The sequence below is a fragment of the Rhamphochromis sp. 'chilingali' genome (assembly GCF_963969265.1).
Source record: "Rhamphochromis sp. 'chilingali' genome assembly, chromosome: 2".
In the NCBI taxonomy this organism is placed as follows: Eukaryota; Metazoa; Chordata; class Actinopteri; order Cichliformes; family Cichlidae; genus Rhamphochromis; species Rhamphochromis sp. 'chilingali'.
In genome coordinates this window covers 17,669,383-17,690,202 of record NC_137930.1, presented here as the reverse complement: position 1 = coordinate 17,690,202, position 20,820 = coordinate 17,669,383, and the positions used below count along the sequence as shown (strand labels likewise).

At 38.9% G+C, this 20,820-nt stretch overlaps 3 protein-coding genes across 3 annotated transcripts; 1 reads left to right on the top strand and 2 right to left on the bottom strand.

The window, feature by feature from the left end:
* Window positions 1-2,653: 2,653 nt before the first annotated feature.
* Window positions 2,654-12,734, bottom strand: cacfd1 (calcium channel flower domain containing 1). Its single transcript, XM_080874387.1, has 5 exons — window positions 12,076-12,734; window positions 9,700-9,772; window positions 9,021-9,146; window positions 8,761-8,868; window positions 2,654-8,363 (listed from the first exon to the last, which is right to left on the bottom strand). Exons 1-5 carry the CDS (start codon window positions 12,182-12,184, stop codon window positions 8,273-8,275), a joined length of 507 nt encoding a protein of 168 aa, XP_080730513.1. The 5' UTR covers window positions 12,185-12,734; the 3' UTR covers window positions 2,654-8,272.
* LOC308391698 (uncharacterized protein) lies at window positions 4,368-5,955 on the top strand (the record flags this gene model as incomplete). The annotated part of the gene is made up of 2 exons (XM_080874385.1): window positions 4,368-5,129; window positions 5,311-5,955. The coding sequence occupies 2 exons, from the start codon at window positions 4,368-4,370 to the stop codon at window positions 5,953-5,955; spliced, it is 1,407 nt and encodes a 468-aa protein (XP_080730511.1).
* Window positions 12,735-13,359: 625 nt separating the features above from the next.
* On the bottom strand, window positions 13,360-16,396 carry ptcd2 (pentatricopeptide repeat domain 2; the record flags this gene model as incomplete). Its single annotated transcript, XM_080874386.1, has 10 exons — window positions 13,360-14,142; window positions 14,432-14,545; window positions 14,620-14,694; window positions 14,872-14,985; window positions 15,083-15,174; window positions 15,273-15,351; window positions 15,455-15,572; window positions 15,658-15,787; window positions 15,872-15,964; window positions 16,267-16,396. The coding sequence occupies 10 exons, from the start codon at window positions 16,394-16,396 to the stop codon at window positions 13,921-13,923; spliced, it is 1,167 nt and encodes a 388-aa protein (XP_080730512.1). The 3' UTR covers window positions 13,360-13,920.
* Between the last annotated feature and the right edge of the window lie 4,424 nt (window positions 16,397-20,820).

The window sequence follows — 20,820 nt, the reverse complement described above, 5'->3', positions numbered from 1 at the left end:
TACAAATAATTCAAAGAAAACTAATAAAAAAGCAATAGTGTACGGCAAAATGTAAAAAAAAACAGGGAACTCTGGAGTATCCTTAATTTCTGTGGTGTGACACTGAGATGTGAAGCATTTAATTTTTCTTTGATCACTGCTTTTAAATTATATGTGATTTAGATTTGTCCGACATGACAGCAAAAAAAGGGGAAACAAATTGCAGTTTGATTTTACTGCAAGCTCGTGATAGAAATATTAAAGTCAGTAGGCTAAGCAAAAGAAAGAGAAACTATACTTGATGAAATCAAATAGGAGTGCTAGTTTCGTCTGGGAAAAGAATTAAGCTTGTATGTTTTAATAAAATCCTCAAGGTTATTTCCTTCTAACTCAGTTCAGTGTGGTTGATCAACAGTCTGGTTTCAATTTCCATTCACCTGCAGACACTGATCCATGTTGACAGGGCATAAGAAATATCAAAAGCTTGCCACTGTAAAGGGCCACCACTCAAGATCAACCACAGTTACAAACACAGTGGTTTGATTGGGTTGGATGACACATAGCATTATAAAAAATGTTTTTTTAAAAAGCCCAAATATTTTTGCTTGTAACAATACAAAAAGCGGAAGCATAAGAGATAACACTGAAATCTCTTTTTAATGATAACAGTAATATCTATCAATATCATCTATGTGACACTGAAACCTTTCTATGAATCATCTGCACACAGTGTGTCTTTTGTCCCGCCGCTCCCTGAGCCTGATTCTGCCAGAGGTTTCTTCCTGTTAAAAGGGAGTTTTTCCTTCCCACTGTCACCAAGTGGGAACTCAAAGGGGGTTGTCTGGTTTTTGGGGTTTTCTCTGTATTATTGCAGAATCATTACCTTACAACCACCTTGAGGTGAATCTTGTGATGTGGTGATGTATAAATAAAACTGAAACTGAATGAAATTCAATAAACAGTTGTCACAAACACAGTTTGTGCAGTTTAAAAAAATGGCAGAGAGGACTTCATGAAAAATAAACAAATTTTACTTGCTTTCATTTGGTTTTTCAAAACATAAAGGGGCCATTTTTTTCCAAGATTATCATTCAAAGTAAGGCTTATTTGTCTGAAAGGATCTTAAAATGTCAGTGGGAAATTGTTTTATTAAGAAAACACAATCAAAGGTGCCCCCAAACATTCTAACACTTAACAAAATTACCCCCAAACCCCCAGCGTATAACAGAAATCTTTTTATAAAATTTAGTCTTTCATCAGTATTCATCTTCTTGCCTAACTCCACACTTCAGTCAGAGAGATGCTTTGTCTTTTGAAGCTTTCAGAAGGAGCAGGATGTTCTGCCCAGATTCAACCACAGCTGAATAATTTAAAGAGGAAAAAGGTTCTACCTAGCTGCAGTAAATGGAAATAACATTTGAAAAAGAACTGAAAAGAACCACGCGTGACTGTGACATATCATACTTACTTTTCCCAGGTGTACAACTTTTTAACAAGAGTAATCATTAATGGCAAAAAACAAAATAAATTAAAATAAACACTTCCAGTTCTAAGGTTTTGCATATGAGAACAGCAGTTCAATTCAATTTAATTCAGTTTTATACATATAGCACTAATTCACAACAACAGTTGCCTCAAGGCGCTTTACATTGTCAGGTAAAGTCTCTACAGAGAAAACCCCAACAATCATATGATCCCCTATGAGCAAGTACTTTGTTGACAGTGGGAAGGAAAACTCCTTTTTAACAGGAAGAAACCTCAAGCAGAACCTAGTTCAGGGAGAGGCAGCCTGGTTTGGGATGAGGGGAGGAAACATGATAAATCTAACCAGGACCCCTAGCAGGTCTTAAAATTGGATGAATGACAAAACATGATATATTACACCACACCACTATTTATTAAACAGAAACCAAACCAAAACTAAGAAGCAGCATGTGAATACTAAACACATCCTTAATACTTTCTCCCACTTTTTATAGAGAAGCTCAGGAGGTGTGTGCATCTCCATTAAAAAACAGAAGTTTTGGCAGCTTGTTGACATCAGCAAAGATCTTGTCAATGCCAGTCAATCTGGGTGTGGTTATACAGCCACTTAGAAATAGCGTGTCATTCTACAGTCAGAAAGATTATTCAAGTGGAAAAGCATTCAACACAGTTGCCAATCTTCCCACGAGTGGATGACCCCAAGGTCAAAGTGTGCATTACTCTGCAAAAGAGCTACATCTCCAACTCTTTAGTTAGGATGTTATATGAGAAAACTTTTGACAGCAGAAGTAGAAAGCAACTAAACAAGAAGAAGAAAGCCTCTTCTCTTAAAAAGAACATGGCAACACAACGTAAGTTTGTAAAGCTGCATTTGAACAAACTACAAGATTTCTGGAAGTTCTCTGGACAGATGAGAACAAAGTGGAGATGTTAGGCCGTCATTTTTGCTAAATAAGTAATGCATGTCATGTACAGTATTTACCTAATAAGAGGATTTGGTAAAAAGCAGTTTTTTATTATGTCTTATACACGAAATATTTGAAATGACAGAGGACAAAACTGCAGTTACTAAGTTAGATGGGCTCTGACATTAATATAAACATGTAAACTTTGACCTGATCATCGTGATAGAAGAAATACAAACCTGAGAGTGATACAAAAAGGTACAGAAGAAGCCAACACCACGCAGTAGTAGCAATTTTGTTTATTCACTAATTTGTAACATGATCAGGATTCACATCACAACACACATTATTCACATATCCCTTACAGCACAAGATACACTCAACACCTGCAGCAATTCGTTTTGTTGTGGATGGCCGTGGACAGAGAAAGCAGTGTTAAACAGCAGTGGAGCGCTTTTATAGTGTTAGACTTTAGCATATCACTGGATTGGATGTGTGTGAAGGCTGTTTTGTGTGTGTTTTAATTGCATGACAAAATGCTTTTCACGTTGACTCGGGTGATACAGTAAAATCGTAGAGTCAGGCTTCGACTAGGACCTACGCACAGGCTGGTTGTGTGTGCTGTGCACTGTTAACTATGATACCTGAGAGCTGATGGTGATGGTATGAATAATTCACTCAGTCAAGACTTAAGGTAGAAACAGCTGTAAGAGGTATGTGTAAACACTTATTCCATCCTTATTACTGCTAAAATAACAATGGCAAGGCCCAAAAACAAACCACACACACGGTACACTGGTGAGCACTGCATACCTCATTTGAGTGAAACCATTGCGGTGGTGACTGTGTGGGATACAGACCAATTACTCCCTGAATCAAGACACTTCCCTTCATTAAACTGTGGATGGGTTTTGGTAGAGCATAAGAGAGCAGTATGTCAGACACAAAGAAATCAGCAGATACTTATTAACGGATTCTAAAGCGGGAAAAGAAACCCCAGCTACACAAAGATTCCCAAATGAGTGCACAGTTTTGCTCCTCGTTTCATGACGTTTCACAAAATCTACATGCCACAAGTTGGCGACTGGTCTCTTGTCCGTTAGCAGCACAAGCAGGTTTTGCCATTCAACTGAAAGCTACACAAATACCTCAACTGAACTTAAGCCAACTGAAAAGTTAATGTATAAAAAGCACAAAACAAAAATAAAGATAAAAGGTCTCTATCTTTGGATGCACCAGATACATTCTCCAATGTTAAAAATATCCCTCAAATATGACGTCAAGCTGCAGTTTAGACCTGTGTGTGCTCAGAAGCTATGCTACTGAAATCACTGGCCAGAGATTTATAAAAGGTTTTGGTTGACAGACATTAAGTGCCTAGACTGAGGATGTCACACATAAGGCTTGGGGGCCAGAATCAGTCCGGCAAAGACTCCAATCTGGCCCACAGAATGGTTTTGATATTGGACTTTTAACTGTGTTTTCATGAGCTTTAGAGCTTTTTATACACATAAGGACCTCCCCGATTGCCATCCATACTACCCTAAAGTAATTAAGTAATAGATAAACAATTAAATCACAGAAAAGATTGCGTTTTTTCACTATTACAGTTTTTGCCCATTGCTTGAACACTATAAACCCATGCTCAGACTAAAGTAACACAACGTGAAGCTTTTGTTACCATACCTCAAACACATGTACCCATACCTTAAACAAAAGCGCTGCTTTGCACCCCAGTACCAATTATGCAACACTCCTACTCCTTTATGCAACACACATGGTCCTGCATGCTACACTCTATTTCATACATAAGACACTTCGCTCACAAAATGAAATGTCAGGGTGCCATTCGGAAAACACATGTATCCAAAATACAAAACACATGGGGTAATTGCAACCACTCAAATACACACCTGAAGGCACGTACTTGCAAAACCGAACACCAATTAGCCAACTACAAAAAGCCCTCAGCGTAGCCATTTCAAGAACTTCGCAAGCATGGATGGAGGGAGAGCAAGAGGAAGAGGAAGAGGTAGAGGAAGAGGTAGAGGAGGAGGAGGAAGAGCAGGAGGAGGCCGAAGAGGCCATGCACGGACCCATATTTCTGATGAAATAAGAGCAACTTTGGTGGACCATGTCATCAACCATGGCCTGACTATGAGGGAAGCTGGGCAGAGAGTCCACCCACATCTAAGCCGCTTCACAGTGGCATCTATAATACGAACATTCCGACTAGAAAACAGGTATGTCTTCACCTCCATACCTTCTGCTCTACTCAGATGGTTCCATAGCACTGTTCTACAGTATATCACATTACCATATCAAGTGTACGGGGTGCTAATGCTCCTTTTGCAGCCAAAGTGGCTGATTCCTCATATTGAAGTACAGTGTTGTACAGTGGATGACACAGTACGTACAGTAAAGTACTGTATGAAAAATAAGCAAACCGATGACAATATGTGGTTGTATTCCTCCAGAATGACCCGAAGACCTTCTGGGGGAGGACGGCAACGCCTGTTCACACAACAGCAGGAACTTGCCGTTGTGGACCTAGTGAGGGCAGACAATGCCATCCGTCTCCACCAGCTACGACGGAAAATACTTGCAGACAGGCGAGTGTTCAGCAACATAGACCATGTGAGCATCACCACCATCAGACGCATCTTGGGTAAACACAGCATCACCATGAAGCAGCTCTACAGAGTCCCATTCGAGAGGAACAGTGACAGGGTCAAAGGACTTCGAGCTGAATATGTACGGGTACGTGTAACTGTCCCTTACATTTACAATAGAGTATTGGTGAAGTCCAGTAGCAGCTGAATATGTACCATATCAGTACCACATGGATCTATTCTGAGAGCTACACAGGTACCTGTGTGATGGGGTGAGGGTGCTGTATGTGTAGCACTGTAGTACAGTGACATGTTCCCCTTTTTTTCAGAGGATCATGGCCATGGATGGAGCTGCACAGCCTCATGAATACATTTTCATTGATGAAGCTGGATTCGACCTGAGCAAAACAAGACGACGGGGTCGTAATGTAATTGGCCAAAGGGCAGTTGTGCACGTCCCAGGGCAGCGCGGGGGAAACATCACATTATGTGCCGCCATATGCCTTCGAGGACTTCTGCACCATCATGCAATGCTAGGTCCATACAATAGCCAACACATACTCACATTTCTAGATGCTCTCCATAACATAGTTGTACAGAACAGACCAGATCAGCCCAGGTTTGTGGTGATATGGGATAATGTCAGTTTCCATCGGGCTGCTCTGGTCCAGGCCTGGTTCACCGACCACAATCAATTTGAAGTGGTATACTTGCCCCCTTACTCACCATTTTTAAACCCTATTGAGGAATTTTTTTCGGCTTGGAGATGGCGAGTATATGACCGCCAACCACATGCCCGCATGCCTCTTCTGCAGGCAATGGAACAGGCCTGCGGCGACATTGAGGTGACAGCGATCCATGGATGGTTTCGGCATGCAAGAGGGTATTTTCCCCGGTGCCTAGCGGGAGAGGACATAGCTTGCGATGTTGATGAGGTCCTGTGGCCAGACCCCAACAGACGGCGGGATCCATGAGCCCACTTATGCACACTTGTCATGGTTTTTTGTGTTTACAGTATAGTGTTTTTTCTATTGCAGTATTATTGTGTTGTGGTTTTTTTTTTTTTTGCTTCATCTGAATTCATGGTACTGCGATGTACACTATTGAGTAGGTCTATTTGCGTTTTTGGTTGTTTGGAAATGTGTCTCCTGTAAATGTGCCTTCTGAATAAACAATGGAAATCAAGGACTGCAGTGTTTTATGTAAAGAAGACTAGTGTGTTCCCCCTGATCTGTAAGTGTTTGCATATGATGCAAGTATGTGTCATTTTGTCAACAGAGTTACATTTTGACAGAGGAATGTTAGGTTTTGACAGCAGAGTTTAGGTTTTGGGAGTGGAGTTTCATTTTGGCACAGATGTGTATGGTATATTTCCCAGTGTTGTGTCGTGTTTACTTGTGTTTAGAGTTTTGGCACAATGAGCGACGTTTTGCCAAATGTGTTCAAGCAACGGGCAAAAACTGTAAATGCAGAATTTTTTTTCTACAATGAGTCCACATTAGAATCAGCACAATCCTTCAGTTTTGTAGTTACCAGAACATTTTTTTCTGTAATTTTACACATTTATTTGTGCTCATGCATTTCGTTCATGTACTACAGCAACATTTTTTGATCATGTAGAAAAATCTGCACTTTTCTGCATCTGAGGGATTTTTAAATGTGTAGTAAAATGTCTTTACACTGACAGAACAAGGAGTTTCAGGTCCAGCCCACTTAAGATAAAAACAAGTCACATGTGGCCCATGACATAAAATGACTTTGACATTCCTGGTCTAGAAATTTCTAGATTGTTGATAAAAGGTCATGAAATCAAAACATAGCCACATACAAAAATATTACACGCAAATCATATGTTGTTAACTCAGTAAAACCAAAGAGGAATGTTAATTATCGTCAGAAGACAATAGTCCTTAACATTCTCAAATACAATAATACATTCTGGAGTGACAGCGCTTATCCCCGCAATCGCTTTTTATCGTCCAGACTTACTAAGTGAAGCAAATTCGCACATGAGTGAAATCCTCAGATAGTATTTATAAGTGTGGTTAGTGTTTTTTCTGCGTTAAATATTGCCGCAGGTAGCAGTAAACTGTGTATCATGTGATTTAAATATTCTCCTCCTTGTATTTTGTGCGTTGAGAAAGTAAACTTCTAGAAATACATACGCAACAGGGCCAGTCGCAAAAGTTTGCACCACTTAAATGCAATCTTGTCGCTGCAGTGTCATTGTGAATGCTGACAATGTTATTTTTTTGTTTTGAACGCCAAACCCAGTTTGTGCCGGTGCAACGCGCAAGTAAACATAGCTCAAAGTTCTCTAGCAGATCCGGTCTCAGCCTTCAGAGGATACAGAAAATAAACCTGTGTCTCTCTAGATGAGCTGTGGCTCATCCGCAACTTGAGAAGGCTTCCCTCCCCAACTGATTCTGAGTATTACTGAAGTGTGATCTGACACATGTGTGATGCACATCATGCCTCGCAGCTGCAAACGTAGCCTCCTGAGGCTGAAGAGAATCCCAAAATGTGACGAATCTGATCTGAGGACAGCTGAGAAAAGAGTCACGTTCTTCCAGGCAATAATTCCACTCTCCCAGCTCTGCGAGGGCAGCTCTGTTTGCTACAATTCCTGCTCCTGATACACACGGTTCTTTACCTCGGGACATTGTGCATTATTAAAGTGTAATAACTTTTTTGTTGTTTTTTTTTTAACCCGCTGATGTGTTGCACTGCTGACACTGTGTACCACGCTGTGCCCAAAACAAAAGTATACCCACTCTGGCCACACGGTTGTTAAATTGCATTGAGACACGGTGCCACAGCAGGGAGGCACACTCACACGCAAAGAATGCAAAGGGGCGAATTCCTCTGACACACAACTCTGAACTGCAGCCTTAAAGTCAAAGTGAATAACCTGAAGTCAAATATGTACAATTTACAATCACATTAATTTCTGATCAGATTTCCTGAAAGGCTTTATGGGCGACAACAACGTCAGTTTAAAAAAAAGAAAGAGAGAAAAATAAAGGCTGTATGACTGAAACCAGCAAAACACAACAAAACATAAAAACTAAGTTTTAAATATAAGTGATCAGGTCACAATCATGAATCCCGTTTATAGGGCAAGTACCAAATAACAGGCTGAATCTGTTTTGCAGGTGAGCGCAACAAGAATGTAACATTTTAGTAAAGAAAGGGGTGCGGAGAAAGAGGTAGGATGGATAGAGGACAGGAGAAAAATCCCAAGTGTAGAACAGAGGAGGAGGGAAAGAAACAACAGCTGGTGAAAAGGCCTCACTCTGGAGCCCCGTTTGTCGTTCCTGTCATCCTCTCTTCATCCCCCTGTTTCTGATGCTGCAGTCTGGCGTAAGTCACTGCATCTCCCCTGGAAGAGGAGGGAAAGGAAAGACAGGGGTGCAGGAGAGTGATGGTAATAATAAAATGTTAAGTTCAGGGAAGTGTGGGGAGGAAAAAAGAAAGAAAGAATGACAGGAATAGATGACACTGTTAACTGCAAGGTTAATGGACAGCTCATCTTGAAAAGTGAAAAGTTACTTTACGTGAATAAACAACAACAAAAGAAACCACATAAATCACATTAGAACTGTTAGAGCATTTAAACTTGAGATTAAAAACATGATAACTTGTTATAATGAAACGTTTAATGTTTAATGTGAGAGCCTGTTTCAATGGGATATAATGTGGGTGAGATATCAAAAAACACGTTATTGCACAGTCTGTACTGTGTAGATATTTCAGATGCATTATATTTTCTTTCTTACTTTTTGCCTAAAGAAGCGAGGCCGTACAGCACTCCTGTAGCAAAGGCGATGGCGTTCCCAAACAAGGTTGTAAAGGAGAAACTCAAGAATACAGGAAACAGAGCCATCCTGAGAACAGGCAAAGTCATTGAATCTGATTAAGTACATTTCCAAGATTATATGCGATGTGCACAACTATCAGAAAACCCAAGTTCCAAATGTTTTTTATTTTTCCCCCCATATAGTTCATTTCTGTCTCCAGTGGCATAAATCATCCTCACCCACAATAGAAGAAGGCCTTCTGCCAGGGTTTGAGTTTGTCTGCACGAGCTGCGATCGCATTAGCAAACTCGATGAACTGACAACAAAACGGGACTTCACAGAGGAACAACACAAAGGCGTTCAACCTTGAGAAGGAAGGAGAGGATACGTAAGCACGGCAAGGAAATCATTCTTTGCCCTTTCCTTTTACTAAAAGCAGCAGCTAGTTGGAAAAGACGTATTGTGCTGTCATGGAAACAACAACAAAGTTCTCACAGTGAGCCAGCTAGCCAAATTGGAGATACAGTTACCACTTAACCTGCTTATAACTTAAAAATCCTACCTAAAATAAAGAATTGTTAAGGCACTTTGGCGCAAGATGCTCCAATTTACTCTTCATACCTCCTTTGTTAGAGTAGGTGTGGTTAGGTGCTATATGAGACTTCTGCTCAATATCAATGTATAGTTCGCTGAAAGGCTCTTCATTTGGTGTTTTTAATCATTACTTTACACAAACTGGACCAGAAAAGGCAACTTTCTGATTGTCCTTGAATGCGCTACATCACCAACACACAGTGTTGCCTAAAAAGAGGTCATTTGGTATTATGTTTACTGCATTTCCACCTCTAAACTGTCCTTTAAACTATCTAGCTGTGTGGCATGTGAATATTACAAAAGTGCGACACTAATGGGACTTACACCATCCACACTCCAGCAGCAATGTTTAGAGGGTTCACAGTGACACAGTTCCACACTCCTGAGATGGCACAGGCTGCATGATTTGGACAGGACAAAACACAAAGCAAAGGGCTGTTATTATGACACCACAGAAGCAGATCATTGCGTGATAGAGAAAATAATCCGTCCCATACATCCGGCTGAAGCTGTTAATACAGTTCAGCCACTTCAGTGTCGAAAGTTGTGTGGGAAAGTTGTCATGTGTAAGCTGCTTAGTGACGTGGAAAATATGAAACTTACGAATGCAAAAGGACGACAAACACAGAATGAAAGAGGTCTCGTGAGCGCTACAACTGTGCTCTGTGTTTGTTCTGAAACAAATAAACGAAAATCAAATAAACTGGTCAAATACAGCACGCCTCTCTCGATGAAAGGGCGATTATGAAACAAGGCCTGGCCCAAAGATTAACTACACAGAATAAATTTGAGAGAAATCAGGTCAAAAATCAAAGCAGGCTGCCTTTTTCATGTACAAGAGAATTTGTTTCAGAGTGTTTTAATAATAACTGCATCATAACTGAGGCCGCGTCCCTCTGTTTGGCTAGCATTTGTTTGAAACCTTTTAATCCTTTCACTCGCAGCATTTCTCCACAGTGATTATGATAGACAACATCTACTCAGTGTGAGGAAGATTTTCCACTGCTAAGACGCAGAAGGTCCACTATTGTATGTAAAAAAATAAATATGTGTACAGCAGAAAATGAGACAGACCAAAAGCTCAGTAGAAAATGGTGAGTTCAAAAGCTGTGTAAAAAAGCCATGTCTACTTCCTACATGTAAGGATTTCTGGCAGGCTCTAATGTATCCAACTTGGCATCTCACATATCACGGATGTGTGTGAAATAAAGCAATTAACACAGAAAATGAACTAATGGTGTAAATTACTGCCAGTTTGAGTCACACTAATGTAATGCAGTCAACTGTAAACACAAGAAGTGCTATCTATATACACGATATCCATGTAGAAAAGAACAGGTAAAGTTTTGGGGTTGGCTCTTATTATATCTTCAGTCTGCTGTGTGTGTGCGTATATCCACTACATTGAAATTACAATACTTCATATGTGAAGTCCACAGCTATTTTTTTTAAAAAGAAGATATATCTGAAAAAAATCTCACTGCTTCTAAATCTTATGCTAAATACTGTATTAAGTAATATTGAGGACAGGACTCTCAGCTCTGCAAAATCTGCAAAACAACAACAACAACAAAAAGGAAATGCAAAAGGTTATTTGCCAGTAGTTAATGTTATAAATAAAAATGCTAAAGCTGTAAAAATTTTGATTTAAATAATTTAAAAAAGAAGAAAAATCCTGAAAGTTAATGTATATTTTATTAGAATTTACAGAATTTGCTGTAAGGTATCAAACAATCAAAAATAAATAAATAAATAAATAAAAATAATAAAATGAAAAAAAAAAGACAGTTCTTATTTTTTAAATGTAAAAAAACAAAAACAAAAAAACAAAAAAACCCCACCTTGCACTAAATCGTGAAAACCCTTGAGTGCAGAACCCCAATCTATGTCTACACAGAGTTGTATTTTTAGGGTGGAGTTGAGAGAGTATTCAAGTCTTGCAGTTTTCACCACTGTGGTAACTAAACCAAATAACACCACAGAGCAGCTTCATGCTGAAACTCATCCACTGCACCTTCAGACAATCCAGCTTCCTTAATAATACAGAAGCCACTGAATATGCAGCTGTTAATGTGATACGGCCACGGTGACTCTGGTGTCACTGTGAAGGAGAGATGGATACAGGGAGAGGAAGGGTGGATCAGGGATACTGCAAAAACTGCAGAGCCAGCAGTTATATTTAAATAAATAAATAAATAAATAAATAAATAAATAGCCTCACATGAAACTCCTGAGGGGAATACCTGAGTATGTGCACCGCGGTTCGTTTTGGCAGAACAAGCTGCTATGGCATGAAAAAACAAACAAACAGACGGTGCCCAGGAGTGGCTGCTGCTGCAGCGAGGGGGACAAAGCAGTGACAAAGCTTTTGTTTAGTGGCTGTGCAGTTAAATTGCGGCATATTCACAATCTAAAACAGATGTTACGTTATAAAAAAATGCCATGTCACTCTGCAGCTGCCCCTCATCTGCATACTGAGGAGGTCACATAACAGTATCAATTACGGCGTAAAGATTAATCACATAGCTGTCACACAAAATAAGTAAATGTCGTGACCTGGCACACAGCAGCAGCAGTGGTCATAGTGCACAGTCTGTGGTATTAACTAAAGCTAAGCGTGTTGTCATGGCAGGATTTGGGTTTCTGTGGACATAACGTTATTTACTCGAGGAGTGACATAAGACTTTGACAACTACTTACATATTCCTCCCAAAACCCCAGCTATTTTGCAGAGCCATCTGTACCACCATGTCATTCCATCATCATCCGGAGCGGATTTTGTAGGCGCTGCCGTCTCTTCGGTGCTCATTGTGTTTTTCTAGCTACGCTTGCTAAAGCTAACCAAAGCCAGTATTTACAAATGTCAGACCACCAAACACCCAAATATGAATCTCTAAATTAATGTAACAGTACCCAGCAAACTAATTTCTAACCATCTTACTCCGACCTCGCAGTCCCTTCGAATAGTTTTATATCTTTTTCAGTTTATACGTCTTTTTTAAAATAAATTATTTTCTTTCCTTTGTCTGCTCCAGTTGGGGTCAGCTGCCCGATGTTACGAGGAGCTTCTACACACGGCTTAAGACAGTCCCAGCGAACCGGCAAGCTAACGCTAAAAAGTACCGCCACCAGCGGCCGCTAGGCGAGGATGTCGCCGCACCGCCTCATATAACTTCAAAATCAGTCACATAAACAAAAAAACAAACACGCTCTCTTTCTGCTGTTTCCAAACTGTCCAACCGGTGTGTTCAGGTTAATTTAGCAGCTCAGTCTTTCGCCTCTTTACGTGTTAAATAGACGTAAGCATTGCATTGTGGGAAGGTTCCGATGTACGTCACGGTTTGTTTACATCCGGGCAAATTCCTACGGGCGGGTTTGGTTGGCATTTGTACTTAATTTATGCTGTTACAGTAGAAATACTAGCATTTCACATCCATCTGTTGGCATTGTAATAATTTTCTACTAAAGTAATGTTATTTTTAAGTTGTCGCATTAGGTGCTGGGAGTGTACACTCAAGACTAGCCACAGTATTGTGGCTGGTTAGTACCATTTAAGACCTCTCCCAACTAAATTACATGTTTAAATTACAGAAATCTCAATTTCTTTTTCAGTATCTACTAAATAGAATTTTCCTTTAAAAAACAAATGTTTCTGTAACACATTTCTTTTATTCTTCATAGTACAGGCCATGTAGAAACACTGAGTTGTACAGTTACAATTGAATTTCTTTTTCTCATAAGATATCTCAGGGATTTTTAAATGTGTAATTAAATGTCTTTAGACTCACAGATCTGGCCCACTTTCCCCCCATTCATATAGATAAGACACACTAAACCTTTAAACCACACTAAAGATGTGGGAAATATCTAGTGTCGACTACAGGGAAAACTCACAACATACCCAGTGTTTGCTCTTTACAATCGCCAGTGTCCTCTTTAGAAAGTATGAGAAAGCAAAATCATTTGATTCCAGCAACACCCCCCAAAACTTTAGATTTTTAATAAATCTGTCTTTGAGCACTCATTCATACACATAACACACTTCTCCCCCAACAAACAGAAAACCCACTTATGACCTCCAAACGAGCCTTACAAATAAACCTGTCCCTGTTTCTGATTGCTTGGTAGCTAACGATAGTTAATGCATATGACACAAGACTGTCAAATGACTCAGCATTAAAGATGGCAAGCTACCTTTTCACAAAAGTGTTGCTTTGTGCCTTCACATAATAATTCATTAGTCTAAGAGTATGCACAGGTACTGTGAATTTATTTTAAACACATTTAACATAAAATATTAAAGTGTTCTTTATTGAAGATGGCATAGACTCTGTCAATGATGCTGATGCAGTAGAAAAATAAACTTTCCTCTTGGCAATTTTGCTTCTTTAGGTGCAATGCTATGGGCTGTTGTATCTGCACTGGCGAGGACAAGCGTGTTTTAATAGGCTGCTGGTCAGGGCCCTTAAATATCATATGAGTGCGTTTATAACATCAAAGTCAAATCTGGGAAATGTCAGAGTGTTTAAATGGACAACTCTAGCCTCACTCTGACAGTAAAGTGGACTGTAGAGGCTTTAGAGTTCTCCGGCTAGTTCTCCTCTCCAGTGTTATTGGCGCTGGTTTCCTCTTCCCTGTGGGCGTGCGGCACAGCATGTCATCGAGCGTCTGCTGAGTCACCTGACCGTCTCTTTCAAGCTGAGTCACTACCTGCTCCACTTTTATTATATGCGGCCTGCCTTGACTCCGCAAACGTAGCAAATCCACCTGAAACGGATGACACCAAGTCAACTCTTGGGCAGATGATTGTTCTCTCAAGCTTGAGAGAACAATCTGAGTAACATTTCCTCAGAGTAGCATGGATTAATAATAACAGCACAAGGATACATCAAAATTCCTTTGGACTAGATTTTCCTATGTTTAAAACAGGACAAAAAATGTGTAGAACTTTAAATGCACCACTCATCTTGTAAGCATTTACACTAACAACAATTATGTAATCCTAACCAATCGCCTGGCAGCTGCAGTAATTTTAAGTAGCTGTAGTTTCACTTACCACCTCCTGAGAAAACTCTGGCTTTTTTACAAAAGATGGACTTTTTGGCAACATGGCTGCAGAAAGGATAGAAATAGCCTCTGCCAATGCTCCAGACATTGTTAGTATTAGGACCTAAAGTACAAACAAATTACACAGAATGACAGGAAGAAGTAATGCACATTACATTTTACATGCTGCACCTTTACCTTAAAGTTTTGGCATAATCTGCTGTCGGTGCTCATAATTTGTGAAAATAATGACTGAGCCTTTTCAAGGTCACCCTGGAAAAAACACACACACACACACACACACACACACACACACACACACACACACACACACACACACACACACACACACACACACACACACACACACAAAGAAAAGAGAACAAATGATGCTCTAAATATGTGCTATATCTCACTTCATGCAAAAGAGGTACATAATGTAAAACTCACTCTTCGAAGTGCTAGTGCTACAGCGAAACAGTAAGTATGCCTCGGGATGAACTGCCCTCTGGTCTGTTCCTCTTCAATGAGCGCGATGCAGATCCGGTAGGTCTCTGCCGTATTCTGACCAACACAAAAACAGGGCATCGGTCCAAATATAAGAATAAATAAGGTTGTAATGTTGAATGGACATAAAAGAGTAAAATATCTGAAACATTACCAGCTTATAGCAGGTACCAGCTGCTAACGTGAGTGTGTCTTTGTTGAATGGTATGCCTTGGCTCCTCATGGTTCTTAGAACCTCCAAAGCATCTGCAATAGTTAAAAGTTTGCATTATTATATAAATATCATAATCACTGTGGGAGAAAAACAAACAAACAAAAAACACAGGAGTTAATCTGTTACTTACTTTCAAAGGAGCCTTTCATGAACAACATGTCTATGGCTATATTAAAGGATGTGGTGTCGTGGAAAAATCCTTTCATGATCTGTTCAGACAGCAGAAAATAAAATGTTATTAGTCAAACACTAAAGTATATGCCCAGTCTAGTTATTGTTGTTTAACTCAAGTTTGGATGTTACCCAGTTTACCTTGTCTGTTATTGTAGCAAAAGCCATGCTCTCCAGACCCAACTCATAGCACAGTCTCATGAAGAGAGGACCAAATTTGAAGTCTCCATACAACAAGTTACGGTTTTCTGTGTGATACCTTATGAGAGCAAGCCAGCAATGGGTAAGTGAGATTTGGATGGATTGTTTTTTAACAAATATCCCTGTATGAATGCTGCACTTACCTATAGATGGCATCTCTGGCTATTTGCATGTCATCTGCTGACTGGCACAGGTGAAGGAGAAGCTTCAAATCATCCCGCAATATCAGCTCATTCCTTTGCAGCTTCTGACTGAATAGGTTAATATAATTCCCTGTAGTGTGAGGTTTACACAAAAGTAAGTTTTATATGACATAAATTTGCAGAGCTGGGCCAGTGGCAAGAATAACTACTTTACCTTCCGATCCATTGACATGGTGAGCCACTGCCAGCTTTCTTTGCTGGAAGTCTTGTAGCTTGATAACATCTTCCGACAACAAATGCCTTTTTGCTGTAGGGTGGTTAAAATATGTGAATGAATCCATAATCAGTTACCCATACATGGCAATCATATATGGGCAAAAATAATAATAACTATACGAGAAGAAAGCTCTTACGAGTCCCTGTGATAAGGTAGCCGTGCATAGAATAGCTTGCACAATACTCACATAGCCAAAGAGAACAACTGTATCTTGCTTTAATTCACGTGTGCTTGCTTTACAGGGTGCTAGCTCCCCCGCTATGCAAACCAGGCAGTTTTCGTACTACCTTTTAAGAGTGACAACATTTGTTGGCGACTTTTGTTTGTCTTACCTCCTATGCAGCCTTCAATCCAGCCTAGCTGTAAAACACCGTAAAAAACTCCTTTAGAGGGCTCATATAATAACGACCGACAACATTTACCAAGTCTGCCCAGCGCCATATCTCCCACAGGCTGTACCATGGCAATGAAATCAAAGGGGATGTTATTGGTAATAATAAAGCAAGGTTTTAAATAAAAAATAATTTCCGCCCTGGAAATTAAGCCATATCAAAATAAAACACTTAAAAATGTCAATATTTTATTTAACCTGAATAATATAATTAGTTATTATTTTTAATTCCGTCATGTGCAATTTCCAGTTGGTATGATCCAAAATGGCACCGCTTAATGACCCGGCTCAGTTTCTTTAAGCAGGTCGAAGGAGACAGATTTTTTATTATACATCAGAAATGATGTGATCGTCATTTAAAACGAAGCTTTAACTATGTTATTTGAATCGTGGTTTCCAGAAAGGCCACGCGAAATTTTATTACTGAACAAAACGGCAGCAAACAGGAAAATGTGTTTTTCTGTTAACCAGCAGGCGGTGCTGTTGTGCTGCAGAACATTTCTGGTTTGGCGTCATTGCTTGGAGCAGCCACAGTGTTTGTACTGTACCCACACAGTGAGGTATAATATACACAGTTTAATAATGTAAAATGCAGGGACTCAGAAAGTCAACTATGAGTTTACACTCATATGGTATTAGTCTTTGTTACTATATTGCTGTTTACTGTAATATTTGTTACTGAACAAACAAAAAAATGTTTTATTTATATTTAAGTCATTTCTGGGCCTGTTTGACATTTACAGTGCTAAGATAAATTCACCTCCTCTGTAAAATGTTTCTTCTGTTTCAAGCTATCATTCCAGATCCCCTTGTTGCTTTGGGCTCCTCTATGTCTATATTTTTAAAAGGTGAATCAAAAACTCACATCATGTTCTCTAATGAGCAAACACCTATATCATGCCAAATCATATTTTGCACTTACAATAAAATAAGATAAGATAAGATAGGATAAGATAAGATAATACAATTTGTGTAAGAGTTCCATAATTTACATTATAAAATCCAAAACCATTCCAAACTTGTATGCCAATTTCATGTCATGCAGAAAAAAAAAGAAAATATGGGTTACAAGTAGGGCTATGAATGAATTCATAAATTTTTTTAAATATATTTTTTATTGAGCGTCAAGAATGTAATACAAAGATATACATGTAACGAAGTTACAATGCTTCTTTTTATATGTGTACCCCACCCCAAGAACATATTGGACACCAATCCAGAAAGAAAGAAAAATAAATAAATAAATAAATAAATAAATAAATAAATAAATTTAAATGAGGTACATCAAAATTCACCATATTTAAAGATGTGCACTTAAAAGGCAATAGTTTGCACAAAATTAATCGTCATCATAACAATAAGGGTATACGGTAGCTGCCAAGCGAGTATCAGATGGGTATGGTTTAATTTTCTCTAAATGTTTTAACAATGTATCCCAAACTGCAAAGAATCTCTCCTTCAACCCCTTGAGAGTATACTTTATTTTTTCCAGCTGTATAAATTGTGTCAGGTCACTGAACCACAGAGGCAATTTGGGTGGCTTTTGTGACTTCCAATGCAATAATATCCTTCTGCGCGCAAGCAGTGTAGTAAAAGCGATTATGTTTTTTGAATTCCTCTAATTACTTTAAAGGAACATTACTTTAACATAAAAGGCTGCAGTAAGTGCCAAACTCTGCTGCTAGTTAGTGTACCCATTGACCCGGACAGTATTATATAATCATGCCTTTGCATGCTTTTTTTTAAATCTTTCTCATGGTGGGGGTGTAAGAAAAATGTCAAAAATGTTAAAATTCAGACAGACTACTACAGTAAAAGAAAAATATACATGTTGTTTATTAGCAGTAAATCAATTCATAAATGGAACCCAGTATGCAGTAGTTTTTCACTCTCTTTTTTTCTCATTTCCTACAGGTTTGCATGTTTAGGTGGTTTCTCCCTGAAGGCAGTGGGCAGCTATAGATGAAGCAATTTTTCAGTCTGAAGCTGTTTTGCAAAGCAGTGTAAGTTTTAAGTTTTGAAAACGTAATTCCTATAATTGAGGTATTTTCTTAAATGAACTCCTAAGATGGATAGTCTTTCACAGAGAAAATAGGGCTGTGACTGGGAGGATCCCCAACAGTTGCCTTGGCAACATGAACTCAGCCCATCCGGCTGAGATTGCTGGCTCAGCCAATCAGACACAGGGCCTTGTATAATTTATGGTTTCCTGCAAGGTGTATGTGTCTCTATGGGTTTCTCCTTCTCTCCCTCTCCATCTCTCTCTCTCTTTCTGTTTTTATAACAGCATATGGCTGTTTTCACATACTTTAAAACCTGTGTTGCTTATCTATAACCACAGGCTGAGTGATCAGTGTGATGGCAGCTTGTGCAAAGTTGCTGGAATGATGCAATAATCGACAGGGAGCACGACACTGTTTGTAGGGGTTCTATTTTAGCACTCAGACTCCGATTTCCCTTGACAAATGGCCAGGTTCAGCTGACAGATCACAGCACTTACATCTTCTTTGATTTATCCCTGCGTGCACTTCCCTTTAGTTTTGGAAATTGCCTGGGGTGCCCCATCATCATTAATAAATGTCCCCACTGAGACAGTTTTGGAGCAGAAAAAAAAAGAAAAACAGCTGGCAATGATTACTGTGAGAGGCTGGTTGTGTTAGACATATAAAGCCACAGCTTTTCTTCATCTGTAGAATGCCTTATGATTACACTGATTGCAGGCTGATCTTAAAGGCCCATGGCTGTGCTTAGGGTTTGAAGAAACAGTAGGGATTCTCCCTTATTTGCATAACTTATAAACAAGTAGTAGGCTGAAGGAAATATGCATACATTATAAAAGAAAAAAGGCTGTCCGTTTACTAGAGTGCTGTATATTAGCTAAAAGCCCTGAAAGCTTGGCTTGCAAAGCTCAGTGTTCACTTGCTCTGAGACATCAAACATGTGAAGCTGTGGTCTCCCACTGCACAACAAAATGACTCTGAATGGTGAAGACATTTCCTATCATCTTGATCTGCTGTGTTCCTTCTTGGTGATCTGTTCTTTCTCAGCCGGTACCTCTGGAGCATCAGATCTGAAAGGCTCTTGTGTTTAGTTCATGCTGCAGAAAGTCTGAAATAATCAGTCTCCTTTCTGCCTTTTCTTTTTCATTCTTCATATTCTTGTGACACGTTTCTTGTTCTCTGTGTAGCTATCAATCTATCCATATATTTTTGTTTTTATCTTTAAATCTGCTGTGAGCTGCACACTTTGGAGTGGCATTGGTTTGTTAGCATCTGTTTAAGCATCTTCCAACAAACAATAAAGCATATGTAATTCATGTTTTTGTATAGCTTCGCTGGCAATGAGATGCCAATGTCAGAACAACTAGAAAGCACTGCAGACAATTTTACACTAACGTTATACTTTTTTTTATCCATCAACAACTTTTACTGTGCACACTTAGTTAATTAGTTTTTAAATATATATTTCTTTTACAGTTTGACAGATTCTCAATAGTTATGCATGAATTGTTTCAACAAAGTGATCGATCAAAAGTAGCTAATGACTTGTATCTTCAAGCCTTTTAGTCATGGCTGTGCTTTGAGCTGAATAATACCAATGCTAATCCACAAATGCTCATTATTTTTATTTGGAACATTAGCATGATAATGTTAACTAAATGGTAACAAACATCTAACAGCTTTGGACAAAAATGACCTGTGACGGTAAGAAAAACTAATTCATTTTGAATATAATTAAATGTTATGTAGATTAATCTGGTTGTCAAATCAATCAGTAATACAAAAAAAAACCATGAAAATATGAATGTAAGTATATAATCTATTGGCAGTATATAAACCAAAGCTTAAAACACATTTACAAGATTATATTAATACCCCTACAGATTGTATTAAAGCACTCTCACTCTTAGCTATTTTAGCCTCATCACATCCCCTTAGACTAACTAAATGAGGCTTCCAGTCCACTCTGTAAATCTCTGTGGGGACATAAATCTCTCCTCAATTCTGACTTTCAGGGACATTTGTTGGCAATGAGGCTAAAAGAAGTAATTTCCACTCGGCCACAATTTCACTTTACAGCCAACAATCCCTGCCACATGACTGAAAATGAACAGATAGTGTAGAGGAGTTTCTATGTAGCCAGTGACAGATTTCTAATGATAGATATAGTACCAACAGATGCAAATACAGGTGCTCTTAGTTTGGGTGGCTAAACCAAGGCATGCTGGGCATTTAATTTAAAATAAATAGAGATCACTGTATAAAGTAGATTATATTAGTATGTAAATTTTGTTCACTTGCAAAAAATGTAAATGTAAAAAAAAAAAAAAAAAAATCCTCAATGTACCTACTTTTTCTGAAACTTTTACTTTAGTAACATTATGAGGCTGACTGTAGTTTTTGTTACCGTGGCAGGAATTTTCAGAGGTCCGTGGTCCTCAAGAAATCTTATAATTACCTTGGTGACAAGGTAATTATATGACTTTAAATTGAAA

Excerpts from the sequence above, each read along its gene's own strand:
- cacfd1 (XM_080874387.1), bottom strand. The coding sequence starts at position 12,184 with ATGAGCACCGAAGAGACGGCAGCGCCTACAAAATCCGCTCCGGATGAT. Across the intron at positions 9,147-9,699 it reads GCTGCTGGAGTGTGGATGGT|GTTGAACGCCTTTGTGTTGT; the intron begins GTAAGTCCCATT and ends TTCCTTCTCAAG. Across the intron at positions 8,869-9,020 it reads AAGGCCTTCTTCTATTGTGG|GATGGCTCTGTTTCCTGTAT; the intron begins GTGAGGATGATT and ends GCCTGTTCTCAG.